Source organism: Delphinus delphis, chromosome 10 (assembly GCF_949987515.2).
Source record: "Delphinus delphis chromosome 10, mDelDel1.2, whole genome shotgun sequence".
In the NCBI taxonomy this organism is placed as follows: domain Eukaryota; kingdom Metazoa; phylum Chordata; class Mammalia; order Artiodactyla; family Delphinidae; genus Delphinus; species Delphinus delphis.
In genome coordinates, this window is record NC_082692.2 from 91,261,861 (window position 1) to 91,281,688 (window position 19,828).

A 19,828-nucleotide genomic window follows, 5' to 3' on the forward strand; every position below is an offset into this window, starting at 1 on the left:
GGTACATGGGCCTCTCACTGTTGTGGCCTCTCCCATTGCGGAGCACAGGCTCCGGACGTGCAGGCTCAGTGGCCATGGCTCACGGGCCCAGCCGCTCCGCGGCATGTGGGATCCTCACGGACCCCGTGTCCCCTGCATCAGCAGGTGGACTCTCAACCACTGCGCCACCAGGGAAGCCCCAACCTGATATTTGATTTTGACTAAGCTAGACATCTCTATGTCCAAAGAGCATAAATGACAAGTATAAAATGCTAGAATGTTAAATCACACCCTGGGACCCAGCAGTACAGATAATAAGTACTTTAGTAGCCCTATTACTAGCAAAGACGTAAGAAGGGCACCAATTCTTCAAAGAATTACAACTAGTAACAGACATGGTATCAAAGTGCTTAAAAATTACAGCTTAAGACTGTTATCTACTGTCAAGAGCCCATGTCCTCATCCACAACTTCTGGTGTGAGGTAATTTCCAGTAATGCTAAAAGCAGTCATTCGTTTTCAAGAACTTCCATCTACAGTTAAATGCACGTATTTATCATACTAGATCTGTTACAAAATTACATACTGTATGTGATGTCGGAAGACTAGTGTCAAAATTTATGATGTTTGGTCTCTTGGGTTCTTTGCTATCCTGGTCTTCAACTTCCATTTCAATTTCATCTTCTTCCTCATCCTCTGCTGTAAAAGTACAATATTATAAGGAAAAAAACAAACAAAAAACAGAGGCATGAACATGTAAAAGCTATGTTCCCTTTCAAATACATAATTCCTTCATGAGGATTCTGGGCCCATGAAAAGAGAGGTTCTTGTAAACACCACACACACCTGGGAATCTGAACAGTACTGTGAAGAGGCAGCTGCAGGGCTGGGGTCTAGGCTGGGCTCTGCCACCAACTACTTTTTTTAAGTCAATGTTTAATTTTAGAAAAGTTTAAGACTTTCAGAAAAGTTGCAAAGATAATAGAGTTCCTGTATACCTCACATCCATTTCCTGATAGCTAATGTCTTGTATTAGTGCGGTACGTCTGTCATAACTAAGGAATCAGCATTGGCACATTACCGTTAACTAAACACATTTTATCTGGAGTTCCTTAGTTTTTATCTAATATCCGTTTTCTGTTCCAGGACCACATCCAGAACACCACATTACATTTAGCTGTCATGTCTCCTTAGCTTCCTCTGGGCTGGGCTGGTCTCTCAGACTTTCCTTGTTTCTGATGGCTTTGACAGTTTTGAGGACTACTGGTCAGGCATTTTTGTAGAATGTCCCTCAATTAGGATTTGTGTTTTGGGGAAGAAGCCTAGGAAGGTGCAGAGCCATTTTCATCATGTCCTATCAAGGGTGCACACTATCGATGTCACCTATACCTACTGAAGCTGACCGTGCTCACCTGGATGAGGCAGTGTTAGTCGGATTTCTCCACTGGAAAGCTACTTTCCCCCTCCTTTCCACATTGTACTCTTTGTAAGCAAATCACTGGGGACAACTCACATCTAAGAAGCAGGGATTATGTTCCACCTCCCTGAAGGGGGACATACCCGCATAAATGATTTGAAATTCTTCTGCAGAGGAGGTTTACCTCTTCTCCCTTGCTAGGAACTAATTTTGACACTTCAGACAATTCATCCCACCTGATTAAACCTTAGTTCCCTCATTTGAAAAATGACAAGCATGAACAAGAACAATCTCTAAAGTTCTTTCAAATGTTTAACTTTAAAGAGTTTCTGAAGACAGGAGGGAAGTAAGGAAAGAAGGAAGGAGAGAGGGAGGGAGAGAAGGAAGGAAGGAGGGGAAAAAGAGAGGAAGGAAGGAAAGAAGGAAGGAAGAAAGCAAGCAAGCCCCCAAATAAACTTCTAAGTGGATAAAATGTCTTTACAAAATAATTATTTTCCTTTGTGCATATCATTATTTAAATCAAACCACCTCCAGCTAGGTCCCTGACAAGAAAATATAAATGTTTTTCAACATGGCAAATGCCTTGGACTCTCTATCAATTCTTATAAATTCCTTAGATACATAAGGCTTTGTCAAAGAGAACAACATAATTATTTCAATTTAAATTCAAATGTGCAGTGGTTGAACACTTCATACAAAATTTTCCTAAGCACAAAGGAATTTCATTAAGAGACCGAGAGATAACAAAGAAAAATCTAAACCGATGACAAAAATATTCTGAATCTACTTCCTTGCATTCACAATTCTGACAGCATGGCTTTCACTAAGCATTTTGACACTTTATTGCTCTATTACACAGAGTTTAAAAGGTCAAATTTTAGCTTAAAGGCTAGAATTCATAATTTTAAAATTTACATTTTAACTGCTCCAACTTCCGTCTCTAAATGATTTCCTTACACAAAGTAGTCTTTCTAATGTACAGGGCAGAAACCCACTTCCCCCACTTGGCTGTTTATCTATTAATGTTTTGTTTGGTTGGGACAGATTCTTCGAATCTTAAATATTAAGCTAGTTCCTTAGCATTTAAAGTGGATTACTCTTCAAAACAATTCATTCTACATGGATGTATGGACAATCCAATGTTTCTACAAATAAAACTCATGTGTGATTTGCAAAAGCATGATTATCGTATTGACAATCTCTCTGAGCCCTTTTGCACCCGATTTTTTTTGACAAAACACACTGACTGTTGAGAGCTTCCAGGGTGAAGTGTGGTGACTCATCTCATGCAGGAGCAGCATGCGGATGCCAACAGAGCATCAGCATCTTCCCTGACACACTGGCTTTGGCACAGACAGAGCGGGGCTGATGCCTCTGAAAAAACAGCTCAGCTCTTCAGTCAAGTCCAATTCAGCTAGGTTGCTTCTGGATCGACCACTGAGTCTGATCCTGATTTATTTCTCTGGAAAAGGCCCCTCCTATATGGAGGGCATGCCTTCTAGTCTCTTCCTGTTCCAACCCACGCCACTCCCAGTGGGCAAATTAGTCCTCCAAGCACAGCTTCTCTTAGATCTGAAACCCACAACTGTTTCTTTACAACCCACGGAAGAAACCCCCAGTCTCACTGTCAAGAGATGCAAGATTCCCAACACTCCGACCCAAGCTTCCAGGCCTTATCTTCTGCAAGCCTATCCTAAGTTATAGGCTTTTGGATGTCTCCAGGACATCCCACAGGGCTTTCCCCCAATCCGTTTCGGCCCTGAACAACCCCTCCCTCTGATGGAGGGTAAGAGCATTTGCTTAACTGGCCTAAATCAACGGCCTTCTGCTAGTTATATTTTCAGGAGCCTCATATAGATGATAAACCTCCTCAGGTATCAGACTGTGTATCATACCTCTTTTCATCTCCAGGACACCTAACATACTTCCTGACACACAGTGAAGGGACTCAGCTAATAGTCTCCATTTGGCTGATACACCTCTTGGAAAGCATCTCCTGTCTAGAGCATTCCACGATAAAACTGTACAATCATTCCAGGTTTTTTTGTACCCAGTATTCCAACATAAGTCCAAAGTATAAATTTTCATAAAACATAAAAGAGAGAGAAAACTGAGTTTAACATCACAGTCCTAAGTATCTCTAATTAAGCTTGTTCTACCATGTGTTTGAACTATGTGCCTAAGAACAGACCAAATACTGTCTTGGCTGTGAAGTGGTTGAGAAACACCACCTATGCAGACAGATAGACTCGGATAGGAGTCCTGGCCCTGCAACTGTGTGACCTTGGGCAAGTCACACACTAATCTGCCAATCCATTTCTCACCCACCAGATCAGGATTAGAAAAGAAATGTGGAGAGGATTAAACGGAGAAACGCATGCAAAGCGCTTATGGCAGGGCCCGTGACGTGGTAAACAGTTAATGCATGGTAGCTGTCACCCTTATCAAAGGGAAGAAGTCGAGGAAAAGTCTGGGCTGCTGAGCTCTGTCCCAGTCCCCCTCTCTTCCCCTGACCCAGTTTCAGACCATTTCCTGGGAGCCAAGTTCTGGACACACGGAGGATGGACAGCATGGGATCCCTGCCTTTTGGGGGAGAACGCCCTCCCCGCCTCCCAAACCCTCGTCCCCAGCCCGGGGGACCCAGCCGCTGGGAGAAGCGCCGCTACTGGGTCCCTGGCCGGCGGCCCGATGCGCGGCCGCTTCCGGCGCGGCCCCGCCAGCTCCACAGCGCCCGCCCGCCTCCCCGGCCCCGCCGTGCCCCTCACGGCTCGGGCCTCTCCCCCTCCCGCCGCCAGGGAGCGGCCCTGGACGGTTACCGGGCAGAAGCGGCAAGTGATTGCCCATGTTGTTCCCAGCGTCCTGCGGATCTCCCTCGCCGGCCATGTCTGTTTACCCGCAGAGGAGCTTGGGACAGGGCGGCGGCCGAGCCGCCGGGGGAGGGTCCTCGCCGCGCCGCCGCCGTCGCGCCCGGGGCCACAGCGCCCTCTGGCGGCGCCCGCGGTGCGGATCGCGCGCCGGCCCGCCCGGAAAGGCGCAGCGGGCGAGAGGGCCGTCGCCACGGGGGCCGAGTGCTGTGTCCGCTGCTCTTGGTGACTTGGTGCCCACCTCGCTCGGTGAGAGCCGTCGCCTGTTCCCGCCCCTGGCACGACATTTTACACGTGGAGAAACAGGCTCAGATTCTTTAGTCTCCACCTCGCTCTTAACGAGGGGGCCGGGGAGCAAATAGAAACCCAATTATACAGCATTAGCTCCAATTTTTAAAATAAAAACCGTATACATGGAGACTGGGCCAATGCATCAATTATTCCAAGGCCGGTTGGGTTGTAGCTGATTTTCTTTTCAACAGTCTTAAGTAGTTTACATATATAATTAACATGTATTGGTCAGAAACAAATACCAGAAATGATGATAACACAGAATACAAAAAGGCCTATGATTGGCAAGTGAGATTGTCAGAATATAAAACAGCTTACTCATTATTACTTTAACAAAAATGAGTCATTATATGGCCAAAAAAGAAAAAATACTGCAGAATGCAAAAAGATACATAATTCTGTTGACTGGTAAGGTTCCTGTTTTGGAGGATGGAGAAAAGTTTCCTTAGTATCTTTTCAAGTCATCTTTTCAGCGAAGGAGGAAACTGACAACTCCGTATATGCCATAAAACACCTAAACATGGTGGGGAGGAGAGGGGTGAGAGGACTGCTCTGAAGAAAACAATAGTGAATGCGGTATTTTAAAATATGTTTGTTCCAAAAGTTTGCTCACTGAAAAGTTAAAAGCCGAAAGAAAACCTCGGGAGAGAGGCTGATGAATCCATTCAGAGTCACTCGGCCTTCTGTCCCTGAACACACTCTCGGGCCTTGGTCAAGTCATTTGTGGCCTCAGTTTACCCATTTGCAAAATGAGAATGGGTCAAACAGCATCTCAGATTTGTTCTAATTAACAATGGCTGCAGTATTAATGATAGCATTGCCTTTTATGGTTATATATAACAATTACAGATTATAGGTTAATAACAATTACATAGGATACATTATTGTGATGGGTTAGTAGAATTAAGATGGTCACTATAGACAGGTGAAGGATGAGAGAAAGAATGCAGGAGAGGGAGAGAGAACAATGAGAGAAAGGTTGGGCTGTGTGTGTGTGTGTGTGTGTGTGTGTGAGAGAGAGAGAGAGAGACAGACAGAGAGAGAGAGACAGAGAGAATGGTGATAGCAAGTACACATATATATATATATATATATATATATACACATTAGCAGTCTTACTATGGTTTATAGAATTGCAAAGAACTGTGCTTACCTGCAGCAGAAGTTTCTTTACATAGCAAACATCTGGCCCCTAAACAAGGAAGCTCTGACCTTCCCGGGTCCTCTCCAGAGGTGGTACCAGCACTGTGCCCTGCACCCCGGGTCAACCAAGAACTCTGTGGGCAAGAAAGGACAGCTGTGAGCCTGGCGGGGTCAGCAGATGTGGCTGGAAAAGCACTCGCTCCTCTTTCTTCCTTTGTGCTCAGCCCCAGGGTCACTGATGCTACCATCTGTGTACCTTTCACTCCCCATTCACCTCCTTTTCCTCGCCTCCATTCACATTCACCATCTGCTCCCGCCTTCATTTCATTACCCTCCCCCCTTCGCTGGAGTCTACCCAGTCTTCCATAGCTTTGTCTTTCAATAGGGGTAACAACAAATGATCACTGAACAAAAACATCTCAGCAAGCAGGTTTCTTGGATTAAGCCCTGGTTATTAAAACCAGAAAGGAAAACATGATCATTCACCATTTAATTTTAATTGGGTAACTTTATCCTGAAATAAGGCATCACACTGAGTGGCTTACATTGCTTCTTGTTCGTATGAAATGTATTCATTGATAAGGAGCTCTGCAAACCAGTGGGAAAGGAAACTTATAATTTCATAGATCTTTGTCTTATAGTTCGAGAATTAACTTTAATAGGATATAATTAAGGCTGATATTAGATGAGAGAAAATGCGAATCAAAAAAGCCCCACTGCACTTTTAATTTCTGGCTTCTACACTATGTTAGCAGCAAGGGATACACATACTGGGAAGAGACATTTTGGGCTCCCTTCTGGCTTTTGTATTATCTGCAAATAGATTTTTAATGTGTTAAAGAAAACTACCGCCTTGGTCTAAGCAGCCAATGATCTCTTGCCTGGATTACTGCAAGAGCTTCAGTGATGGTGTTCTGGCTTCCACCTTTGGTGCCCACAGCTCATTCTCAACAAAGGAGCCAGAGTCAGACCACGTGACCACCCCGCTCAGAGCCCCTCCTTCTCTCCCTACCTCACTGTAAGCCACCTCCTCCCAGTGGCCTCCACATCCTGCTCTGACCTCCCTTCACTACCGTCCAGGCTCTCCCACTGCTCTGGCCCCTCTGTTACACAACCAGGCAGGGGCTGCTCCCACCTCTGGGCCTTTGCACTGGCTATTCCCTTTGTCTGGAATGTTCTGCCCCCGTGTGGGCGTGTGATTTGCTGCCTTACATCTTCCAGGTCTTTGATGAAATGTCCCCCCTTAGGGAGTCTTTCCCAGATTACCCAATATCTAACTGCAACCCCACCCCAGTCTCATCACCCTCTATCCTCCTTCTCTGTTTTATTTTCTTTCAGAGCACTGATCACCTTCTAAAATACTGTGAAGCTTACTTTTTAAAAATATCCTCCCCACTCCAAGAATGTAAACTCAGTGGGGGAAGTCAGAGATCTATGCCCCTTGTGTCTACTCCTGTGTCCCAAGGGCCTGTCACTTAATAAATGCTCAAAAAAATGTTTATAGAATGAAGGAATGAATGAATTGCACAGTTATGGGAGACATTGCTGATTGACCCGACACCAATTCCGCTCTTCTTCCTGGCCAAGAACCCTCATTTTGTTTGGGGCAACGGTGTGCCCAGCCCCCCAGAGTCACATTTGCTCTAAGCCCGTCACAGCCCACTCCCCTTCCCTGTGATTTTTTGCAGTTCGTGGCAGCCAGGAGACACAGTTCTTCTGGCTGATGTAACACAGAGAAAGTCGGCTTGGCAGCCATGGGGAACAGCGAGAACGGAAAGTTTTTCCTTCATGATTAAAGGAAGAGATTTCGTTCCTCCTCACTCCTGCAGGGATGAAGATTAAGCTCCATATTGGTTTGCCCAATAAAAGCAGCCAAGCCAGTCCAAACAGCCAAAAAGAGCTTTCAAAGGAAATCATGAACTTCAGAAAAATCAAAGCTAGGTTTACTTGTAGTTATAATATTATCATTTTTAAATGAAGGGATTAATTCATTAATTTTGGAACTCTGTAAATCTTCTGACTCTTTACCTTTGTGTGCAAAAGCACATGTAAGTGACAGCTTTACCTCGTCCCCAGAGCCCTTTCCCAGTCTTCCAGTGTGACACTTCTGTCTACCACTCTTAAGACAGAGGTCAAAAACTGGTGACCCCCAAGAGAGAATTCGAAGGAAGTGTTTGGTCTTTGTGGTATTTTGAGTTTTTGAATGAACTGACAACATTTAGACATTGAAGGATACACATACAAATATTGATTTCCTTTTGAAAATGGGAACATTTGGCAACTGTAGTTTAGATTCATGTGTGGGAACAATTGCCTTGAAGAAACTGGCAGCTGCCCTTTTAGATGGGGTGGCCCTGCCTGGATCCGCTCGGCATTGTGTTTGCCACCTGTCGTATGGGCACGTATAGGGAGAGTGACACCAACCCTAACTGGTCCACGGCAGCCGTGGTGTGTGTCTAGTGGACCAGAGCACCCACTGCCCCATTCCCCTCTCCAAAGTGTGCCAGTTTGGACAATGAATTATATGCTCCTGAGGAGCTTGGAGCACAGTGCCGGGTCTATGCAGTCTTCAACCACCACTGTGGAGGATTCCAAGTCATGTTTAGCACTCCTTGACAAGAAAGGCTTGGAGTTAGGGATCTTCAATTCTTTGTAGTGAGGGGGCTATGTTCTAGTTTGGTGAGAATAGGACTGAGTTGACGCCCTGCATTCAATTTGTGCTTTTCCTGGAATTTCTTTTCTGTTCTTTCCGGAGGGGGAGGGCCGAAAAAAGGACCATTCCAGGGCGCGGCGCTGGGCTTGCCACATTTGGGAGCGCCGCCTGAAGTTGGGCGCACAGCCTCCCGACGCCCTGCCGTTGGGCTGGTGGAGGCCGCAGCACTGCTAGGGTTGTATCAGTCCTCCTGTTTGCACTATTTCTTTTTGCGACCATGGCCCCGCCTTAAGTATTTCTAATTAAGAAACAAAACCTCAGGAAACCGAAACTTAACCAGCCGCTCTCGCTTCTGTAATTACGCCTGCTGACCCCCCCCCCCCGCAACCGTCCAACCAATCAGACGGCGACTAGTGTCTCTGTTTAAAAGTCAACCAATCGGCGACTAGTGTCTCTGTTTAAAAGTCAACCAATCGGCGACTAGTGTCTTTGTTTAAAAGTCAACCAATCGGCGACTATATTTGTACCGGTCTATAAAAGAGCTGTACTAAACTGCGCCAGGGCCTCTTAGCGTCACGAACAAGGAGTGCGCGGAGGTCCAGGTTCGAACCTGCAATAAATGACCCTTGCCGTTTGGCTTTGACTCTCGACTCTGGTGGTCTTGTGGAGGGGCCTCGCGACCTTGGGCATTTCATTTGGGGGCTCGTCCGGGATGCCCCCAAGCCCACCAGACATCAGGTCAACGGGTCATCGCTGACAACCGATCGGTAAGTAAGCCGGCTCAGGGTACCTTCTGTTTTGGGGACTAGGACAGTCCTGGCGGACGCGCTATAGGACACCTAGTCGGGTGTGGTTGGAGACGTCCACCACGACCCATCTGGGGCTGGCAGCCCATCTGAAGCGCGCACGCGATAACCTCCCCTTCCTCCTTTTACAGACTCCGCTATTGGGACTGCTCTTAATCACTTTTGTTTTCAGAGTAACCTTTTCTAATCAATCTCTTACAGGACCTAGACATGGGCCAAGCACAGAGTACCCCCCTCTCCCTCCTTCTCGCTAATTTCGGGGATGTAAAGTCCCGAGGACACAACTTCAGTCTGGATATCTGGAGAAGAAAACTAATTACCTTCTGCCGCTCTGAATGGCCAACTTTCGGGGTTGGCTGGCCCACCGAGGGTACCTTTTGTCTTCCTATAATCCTAAAAGTTAAATCTAGAGTTTTCTTGCCAGGAAAAGAAGGCCATCCGGACCAGATCCCCTACATCCTGGTATGGCAGGACCTGGTAGAAAACCCTCCTCCCTGGATGACCCCCTTTTTGTCATCAGGGTCATATAAGATCCTTGCGGCCCGACCAACTAAACCTCCCAAGCCTCAGACCCGAACTGCACCCATACTCTCTGACAGCCAAGACCTCCTTCTCCTAGACCCCCCCCCATATCAATCTCCTCCTGTGGCCCCACAACCAGTCCCCCTTCCTGCTCCTGGCTCTGCTCCTCTCCCCTTGGTAGAACCTCCTGCAGCCCCTCCCGGAGGGCCACCCAGGCCAGAACCGGAGGACCGAGAGGCAGAGGCACTACCGGTCCCCCTGCCCAATGAAAATAATTCCCAGGGGCCGGCTGGGCGCACTCGCGGACGCACTCAGCGCGACCCAGGGTTCCGCCATCCTGATTCTACCATAGCCCTACCCCTGCGAGAAATAGGCCCTCCCGATGAGACAGGGAACCCCCGACTCCAGTATTGGCCATTCTCTACCAGTGACCTATATAATTGGAAAACCCAGAATGCCCGTTTTTCTGATAATCCTAAAGACTTGATAGCTCTTCTAGATAGCGTTATGTTCACTCATCAGCCCACCTGGGATGACTGCCAACAGCTCCTCCGGATCCTATTCACTACCGAAGAACGGGAGCGAATCCAGCTGGAGGCGAGAAAACTGGTTCCTGGAGATGATGGTCAACCCACCGCTAACCCTGACCTCATCAATGCAGCCTTTCCCTTAACTCGCCCCCCGCAGGATGATTGGGACTATAACACCGGAGAAGGTAGGGGACGACTGCTCATTTATCGCCAGACTCTAATGGCGGGTCTCCGGGCTGCCGCGCGCAAGCCCACTAATTTGGCCAAGGTATATTCAATCATGCAAGGTAAAACAGAAACTCCCTCCTCTTATTTAGAAAGATTAATGGAAGCCTTTAGGCAGTATACCCCTATGGATCCAGAGGCCCCCGAAAATCAGGCCGCCATTGTAATGTCCTTCGTTAACCAGGCAGCCCCTGATATTAAAAAGAAACTCCAGAAGTTAGAAGATCTGGAGGGCAAACAGATACAGGACTTACTCCGTATCGCCCAGCGCGTCTTTAATAACCGGGACGCCCCAGAGGATAAACAACTTAAAGCCACTGAGAAAATGACTAAAGTCTTGGCCGCCATTGTTCAGAAAGACCAAGAGGGCCCCCCAGCCACTCGACCTTCCAGGCGACCATTGGATAGAGATCAATGTGCCTATTGCAAGGAAAAGGGCCACTGGGCTCGGGAATGCCCCAAGAAAAGGCAGCCGCGCCCCAACCAGGGGCAATGGCAACCGAACGCCACCCCAGTCCTGTTTACACATGATACAAAGTAGGGGGGACGGGGTTCGGACCCCCTCCCCGAACCCAGGGTAACCCTACGAGTGGAGGGGAAACCAGTCCAATTCCTGGTGGATACAGGGGCACAGCATTCGGTCTTGGTTAAGCCCCACGGGAAAATTTCTAACAAATCCTCCTGGGTCCAGGGAGCTACGGGAGTTAAACGTTACCTTTGGACCACTCAGAGAACTGTGGACTTGGGCACGGGGAGGGTAACCCATACCTTTCTGGTCATTCCCGATAGCCCTTGCCCCTTACTGGGGAGAGACTTACTCACTAAAATGGGAGCACAAATTCATTTTCGGCCAGAGGGGCCAATCGTAACAGACCCTCACGACCAACCCATATCTGTGCTCACCCTGAACTTGGAAGATGAGTACCGACTTCACCAGGAACCACCCTCCCAAAATCAAGATATAGAGTTATGGCTTCAGCAGTTCCCCGAAGCATGGGCAGAAACAGGGGGGATGGGACTAGCCAAACACCGCCCAGCCCTATTCATAGAGATCAAACCGGGGGCAGATCCTGCACGTGTCCGACAGTATCCCATGCCCCTAGAGGCCAAGACTGGTATCACTCCTCATATTCGCCGGCTTCTTGACCTGGGGATACTGCGTCCCTGCCAGTCGGCCTGGAATACACCCCTGCTGCCAGTCCGCAAACCTAACAGTAAAGACTACCGCCCAGTGCAGGACCTGAGGGAAGTTAACAGACGGGTCATAGACATCCATCCTACTGTGCCCAATCCATATACTCTTTTGAGCGCCCTTTGTCCAGAAAAACAATGGTATACTGTGCTGGACCTCAAAGATGCCTTTTTTAGTTTACCCTTGGCGCCCAAAAGTCAAGAACTCTTTGCCTTCGAATGGTCAGATCCCGAGAGAGGTATAAACGGACAACTCACCTGGACCAGACTTCCCCAAGGATTCAAAAACTCGCCTACCTTGTTTGATGAGGCCCTACACGAGGATCTCAGTGAGTACCGGAGACAAAACCCCAATGTAACCCTTCTGCAGTATGTTGATGATCTCTTAATAGCTGCTGAGACCGCTGAAGCCTGCCTGCAGGGAACCAGAAACCTCCTACGGACTCTCGGCACCCTGGGATACCGAGCCTCTGCCAAGAAAGCACAGATCTGCAGGCCTGAGGTAACTTACCTGGGATACCTATTGAAAGGGGGGCAACGATGGCTCACAGATGCACGGAAGGAAACCGTCCTCCGCATCCCCAGACCCACCACGCCTCGACAGGTGAGGGAATTTTTGGGGTCGGCTGGGTTCTGCCGTTTATGGATACCCAAATTTGCTGAAATGGCCAAACCGCTATACCTAGCCACCAAAGAGCAGACGCCCTTTGAATGGACAGAAGAGGCTGAGCAGTCATTTCAGCAGATCAAAACTGCCTTGCTGTCCGCACCCGCCCTGGGTCTCCCTGATGTCTCCAAGCCCTTCCACCTCTTTGTAGATGAAAGCAAAGGCATAGCTAAGGCCGTGTTGACCCAGCCCCTCGGTCCTTGGCCCCGGCCTGTTGCTTACCTATCAAAAAAATTGGACCCAGTGGCTGCCGGCTGGCCTCCTTGCCTCCGGATGATCGCCGCCACGGCCCTAATGGTAAAGGATGCTGACAAACTAACTATGGGGCAGGAGTTACATGTCACCACCCCCCACGCCATCGACGGGGTTCTCAAACAGCCTCCCGACCGATGGATGAGCAATGCTCGATTGGTCCACTACCAGGGTCTACTGTTAAATCCCCTCAGAATCAGCTACACTCCGCCGCGGGCATTAAACCCTGCCTCCCTATTACCTGACCCAGATTTGGACTCCCCACTCCATGACTGTGCAGAGGTACTGGCCCAGATCCATGGGGTTCGGGAAGACCTACGTGACCAGCCCCTACCGGATGCACAAGTCACATGGTTCACTGACGGCAGCAGCTTTGTCCAGCAAGGTCAGAGGTATGCGGGGGCAGCAGTAACATCAGAAACTGAGGTGATATGGGCAGAGACTCTCCCCCCAGGGACCTCAGCCCAAAAAGCTGAATTAATTGCCCTGACCCAAGCTCTCAAGATGAGCAAAGGCCAAAAAGCTACCATATACACAGACAGCCGGTATGCTTTCGCTACCGCACATATACATGGGGCAATATACCGAGAGCGGGGACTACTCACAGCAGAGGGCAAAGACATCAAGAACAAAGAGGAAATCCTGGCCTTGCTAGCGGCCATATGGGAACCCAAAAAGCTAGCCATTGTACACTGCCCGGGGCATCAAAAACCCACGAATCCAGTCACCCGAGGCAACAATTTGGCAGACCAGACGGCTCGAAAGGCGGCACACACTCCAATACCATTACTTCCCCTGCAACTGCCGGATCCAGGCCCCCGGGAACTACCGCCCCAACCCGACTACTCGGAGGATGACATCAGATGGATGAGCAAGCTTCCTCTAACCCAGGTTAGAGACGGATGGTGGCGGGACGCTAAAAACAATATCCTCCTTCCTGAGAGACTAGGAACCCTGGTCCTTGAACGGATCCACCGTAGCACCCACTTGGGCGCCCGACGGCTACAGGATCTCATCAGGCAGACTGGACTTAAAATTAAAAATGTCTCCGAGAAGACTGAACGACTGGTTGCTGACTGTGCAGTCTGCCAACTCCATAATGCCAGCACCCACCCGCCAACCACTGGCATCCGGGAGAGAGGAAACCAGCCTGGAGCCTACTGGGAAGTGGACTTCACGGAGGTAAAGCCTGGCAAATATGGGTATAAATATTTACTGGTGTTTATAGATACCTTTTCAGGTTGGACTGAGGCATTCCCAACCAAGAATGAGACTGCACGAATAGTAGCTAAGAAGCTACTAGAAGAGATCCTGCCCAGGTATGGCTTTCCAGTTATGATAGGGTCCGACAACGGGCCAGCCTTCGTTTCTAAGGTAAGTCAGGATCTGGCTTCCATACTTGGGGCTAATTGGAAATTACATTGTGCATACCGCCCCCAGAGTTCAGGACAGGTAGAAAGGATGAATAGAACACTAAAAGAGACCTTGACTAAATTGACCATGGAGACTGGCGCTAACTGGGTAGTCCTACTCCCCTACGCTCTGTTTAGGGTGCGAAATTCCCCCTATAAGCTAGGATTTACTCCCTATGAAATAATGCATGGTAGGCCTCCTCCTATCATCCCTAATCTAAAGACTAACCTTATCCAATTGGACCCAGAAAATAATCTCCTGTCTTCCCTCCAAGCCTTACAGCGGATACACGAGACAATCTGGCCCAAACTAAAAGAGCTATATGCAACAGGACCCCCACCTACTCCACACCAGCTCCGGCCAGGTGACTGGGTCCTTGTCAAACGCCATCGACAAGAGACCCTAGAACCCAGGTGGAAAGGACCTTACCAGATCATCCTGACAACGCCGACAGCCATTAAGGTGGACAGCATAGCTGCCTGGATCCATCACACGCACGTCAAGCCGGTGGACCCATTTTCTGACCTCATCAAGTCCACTAAAGCTGACGTCACCTGGACTGTTGACCGGAGTAAGAACAATCCCCTCAAACTGACTTTGCGCCGTACCCTCCCCCATGATGACCAAGGTACTGCTGATAGCCCTAATAATAGTCCTAACCCTCAACCCTCGGGCCACGAGGGGAGGATTCGGCCCTCCCCCCAATAAGAATACTTTAATACAACTACTATATGGTGCACCGTGCGAGTGCAGGGGAGGTACTATGGAGACTCCTGTTGTTCCCCGAGGGTATACTCATATGCAGGACTGCGGGGGCATAACTGCGTATCTTGTTCAGGAATATAGGGTTACCGGGGCCTCTCAAAACTGGCAATGCTACCATAAGCCTAAGCCACTTCCCCCTCGAGCTACTTGCCCCTGTTCTACCTTCCAGGAATCAATGCATAGCATGTGCTATTCCTCTTACCAGCAATGTATAGGGGCCAATAACAAGACTTATTTCACAGCCATACTACAGAATAATAAAAGCCCCACCATTAGTGATGATAATAAATACCTTCAGGCTGGATGCACTGGCACCCCCGGGACCCCGGTATGCTGGAATACCAGGGCCCCCACACATATGTCAGACGGTGGGGGGCCCCAGGACGCAGTGCGCCAGATAGAAACCCGAAGACAAATAGAAGAGGCCTATCGGCATCTGTACCCACAGCTCAGCTACCACCCCCTAATTCTCCCTAAGGTCGATCCCTCTGAATTGGACTCCCAGACCATGTCCATACTAGAAGCTACTTTTGCGCTTTTGAATACCACCAACCCCAACTTAGCACAGGATTGCTGGCTCTGCCTTCCTCAAGGACCGCCCCGCCCTATAGCCATCCCCACCTTCGCCAATTTAAATATCAGCGAACGATGTAACCCTACTTCACTCCCCGAGCCGTTCCCCATACAATTTTCAAAATTTTCAACCACCTTTAATACCTCATGCTTTGTCAAGAACGATTCCCTCTCTAACGCCAGTATTGACTTGGGAATCCTTTCATCCACTGGATGTAGTCAATATATCCCCGTGAACTCCTCCCTCTGTAGTCCTAATACCACTGTCTTTGTCTGTGGAAGTAACCTAGCATACACCTATTTACCCCCGAATTGGACAGGGGTCTGCACCCTGGCCACCCTTCTCCCCAATGTAGACCTGATCTCGGGAGACACCCCGTTGCCCATTCCCAGCTTTGACCTCTGGGCAGGCAGAACCAAACGAGCCATTACAGTCCTACCCCTCCTGGTAGGATTAGGAATTACAGGAGCTGTGGCCACAGGGAGTACAGGTCTTGGGGTCTCCCTTCACTCCTATAGTCAGCTGTCTAGGCAATTAATAGAAGATGTAGAAACTCTCTCTGGGACCATTCAGGACTTACAGGACCAATTAGATTCGCTGGCCGAGGTGGTCCTACAGAATAGGAGGGGCTTAGACTTACTGACAGCTGAACAGGGTGGGATATGCCTCGCCCTAAAAGAAAAATGTTGTTTCTATGCAAATAAATCAGGCATTGTAAGAAATAAGATCCACCAGCTCCAGGAAGACCTAGCTCGCCGCCGGCAAGAATTAGCGGATAATCCCCTTTGGTCAGGATTTCATGGGATGCTCCCCTTCCTCCTCCCCATCCTGGGCCCTCTACTATGCCTCCTTCTCCTCCTCACTATAGGCCCCTGTATACTCAGTAAAGTCATGAATTTTGTTCGCGAAAGAATAAATACAGTCCAGCTAATGATATTAAGAACACAATATCAGCCCTGCGAGGCCTCAGAAATTGAAGAAACGGAGCCTTGAGGACCCAAGATTGGCTCCTCTGGTTCATGAGAAAGGGGGGAATGAGGGGGCTATGTTCTAGTTTGGTGAGAATAGGACTGAGTTGACGCCCTGCATTCAATTTGTGCTTTTCCTGGAATTTCTTTTCTGTTCTTTCCGGAGGGGGAGGGCCGAAAAAAGGACCATTCCAGGGCGCGGCGCTGGGCTTGCCACATTTGGGAGCGCCGCCTGAAGTTGGGCGCACAGCCTCCCGACGCCCTGCCGTTGGGCTGGTGGAGGCCGCAGCACTGCTAGGGTTGTATCAGTCCTCCTGTTTGCACTATTTCTTTTTGCGACCATGGCCCCGCCTTAAGTATTTCTAATTAAGAAACAAAACCTCAGGAAACCGAAACTTAACCAGCCGCTCTCGCTTCTGTAATTACGCCTGCTGACCCCCCCCCCCCCCCCGCAACCGTCCAACCAATCAGACGGCGACTAGTGTCTCTGTTTAAAAGTCAACCAATCGGCGACTAGTGTCTCTGTTTAAAAGTCAACCAATCGGCGACTAGTGTCTTTGTTTAAAAGTCAACCAATCGGCGACTATATTTGTACCGGTCTATAAAAGAGCTGTACTAAACTGCGCCAGGGCCTCTTAGCGTCACGAACAAGGAGTGCGCGGAGGTCCAGGTTCGAACCTGCAATAAATGACCCTTGCCGTTTGGCTTTGACTCTCGACTCTGGTGGTCTTGTGGAGGGGCCTCGCGACCTTGGGCATTTCATTAGCTCTGCAACATTTTCATGAAGTAGTGCTGTGACTAACTTAAGAGAAAAATCTTTGGAATTAAAATCCTGTTAAGTCTCATGTTCCTAATTTCCAGAAACCATAGCTAGTTTTCAAAACTTGCCCAAGTGGAGAGATCTTTTTAATTGGGGGGGGGGGCGGGCAACCTGAATATCAGGAAAAGTAATATTCTATCGGGGCAATGCATCTCTTCTTTACTTCTCACCTTCAAGCGCTGGGTCTGGAAGCCATTGTCACGGGATGTACATTTTGGCATCTATTATCCTGTAAATCCCAGAGTTAAAAGGGAATGAAAGACGGATCTTGGCTGTTTATGCAGCCCTGGAGGGGAGAGAGCAGGCAGAAAACCAGATGTAGAAGGATATTTCATGGCCCCTTCAAAATGCTGACAATTTTATTAACTGCTCACTTTCATATTTCAGTAATGTGGTGAATCATTTGGGATTCGAAAAAATACCTTTATATACATCTTTGACTGCTACGGTAATATTTTCAGATACACCAGAGCCTATTCAAGTCCAAGCAGGTTGGATTATTTGCAAAAATGATTATTTGTGATGATACTTAATGCTGCAATTTACTGAGACTTCCTGCCATCCCATCCATCTCTGACCAGACAGGTAAAAGAGGGAAGATTGTGCAAGGCAGTAAAGTGTTGGGCAATTTATGGTTTTAAACTTGTATACTGTTTTCATGACTCATCCAGGAGCTTTTCCTGACGCCACGTGCTGTTTCCACTGCAGTTAACGGCGTCCAGAGTATCACAGGGAGATGAACGCAAAGCAAGGAGCGCAGAGTCCTGGGTTCTAGTCACTACCTTGTTTCCAGCTGTGGTCTTGGCTGGGTCATTTCAGTGTCTCCCCCCCGCTGGCCTTTTAGTCTTAGTCTTGCATGTAACGGTTTACAATGGCCAGGATGTGTGAAGTTTTGCAATTAGAACAAAATCTCAGTGGATTAACACAAGTTTTTCTTTTTCTTTTTTTCTCCCAAATCAGGTCTGTTCTGGGTTTGGTGATTCTCTGAGACGGATCCCCAGTCTAGTCTGCTTCTTCAGCCTTGTGCCATCTCTTTATAGGTATATACGTCTATAATCACAGGTTGCCATGGTATACAAAAAGGCCTGAAGAATTCAGCACTGCCTCCTAAATGTTCCCGCCTGCTGGTGACACCTGTCCCCTCCACGCATATTGCACTGGCTGAAGTGAATCCAAGCCTGACTTCAAAATACTCTGTACTTTGGTTGCACCAGTAACATCTGCCACAGGGTGGAACCAACTCAGAGTTTTTCCTGTGTGTCTGTGGGTGTGTGTATGCATACATGAATGTACATATGTGTACAAACATATATACACATATACACACATATATTCAGATATATACCCATATATGTTTCAGAATACTTTGCCCAGATAAAATTTACATGGATGCATAAATAAATAAATAAACAAATGAAAGTGGAACGCTTGAGGTCGATGCTTTTAGCTCTCATCACACTTCTACACTTAAGGGGCACCATGGTTCGACAATCCATGGACAGTTCTAAAACGCTGTGATGTGACCCAAGGCCAGGAATTGAGTAACTCCATAAGCTACTAGCTCAAAAATGAGAGACCAGCACGATGACCAGTGCAGACGTAATGAGAATAAACTAGCTCATAACATCTGCGCTATATGAAAAGTCAAGCAACTCAAGAGGGAGATGAGAAGAGAGAAAGGAAAAACCGCTCCGATTAGGGTCTGAATAAATATGATTCCAATGGCGTGAAGAGGATTTGGGTCCCCAAATTCTAGTAAATGCATTCTTACCTACCACTGACTTTAGTTTACCTTTCACGTCAAGAAGAGGCAGAAAAATTTAGATCCTTGGTGTTAACTGGGAAAGGTATGTCATGTGAAGTTATTAATGGATGCATGAGAAATGTGGCTTTCAATGAAAGAAAAATAGAAAGTTGGATAAAACAGTCTAATAATGTGTTCGGTAGAGAAACTAACTGGAAAACCAAGTAGACAGGAAAAGGCTTAGATGATGTGTAAGCCAGCTCCAGAGCTGAGAACAGAACCTGGACGTGTTCAGAGACAAAAATCGTTCTAAGGCTCCAGACTCTGAATTACTTGGCTCTTCTTCAACTCAGATTAATAAGCATGTTCACTGCTTGTGTGCTGTGTGCGAGGTGATGTTACAGGAACCAGGGAAACTGACAGCGCGGGGAAACACACAGGAGTGGCTGTGTGCGAGGTGATGTTACAGGAACCAGGGAAACTGACAGCGCGAGAAAACACACAGGAGTGCCTGTCCTCGGGGAGCTTACATCCTACTGAGAAAATGAGGATAATGAGTTAGTTAGAGAAAAAAGATGACTGAAATGTAGTCTCTGCCCTTGGCTGGGTTGTAGTGTGAAGGTGAGGGGCGGGGGAAGCAGCATATAAACAACCTAACAAAGTACCCAGAGCAGCGGCCACATTATACGTTGCTTTTTTTTGTCAAAAGACACTGTATGTAAACCATGACGGTTGCTGGAAGGAGCAGACGCATTTCTATAAGGAGTTCAGGGACCTTCTAAGAGGAGAGGGTCCTCACCACTCTTATGAAACCACTGGACTCGGCATTGACAACACGAAGAAGCTTCTCCTTCAATTGTCCACATTTCAGTGATGACATCAGACCGCTGCATGTGGCTACAGCAACCAGCAGTCGGTAGGCCTTATAGTGTAAGCATGTTAGATCGGCAAGCACTGAAGGGATGTATCACTCGCTCAATTTCCTTCATAAAAATTACTTACAGA

General features: G+C 48.0%; 1 protein-coding gene across 9 annotated transcripts in view; it reads right to left on the reverse strand.

Annotated features, from left to right (window-relative positions):
- Window positions 1–19,828, reverse strand: part of CRBN (cereblon) — a 959,169-nt gene that overhangs the window by 22,488 nt on the left and 916,853 nt on the right. For 8 of the 9 annotated variants that reach the window (XM_060022931.1, XM_060022930.1, XM_060022929.1 and 5 more), the window contains 2 exons: window positions 5,704–5,827; window positions 565–677 (listed from right to left, as the gene is read on the reverse strand). In XM_060022931.1, the coding sequence (XP_059878914.1) occupies window positions 565–677; window positions 5,704–5,827 (237 nt within the window). Of the gene's footprint in view, window positions 1–564; window positions 678–4,211; window positions 4,305–5,703; window positions 5,828–19,828 lie in introns of those variants that run through there. The other variant, XM_060022937.1, reaches the window with a different exon arrangement.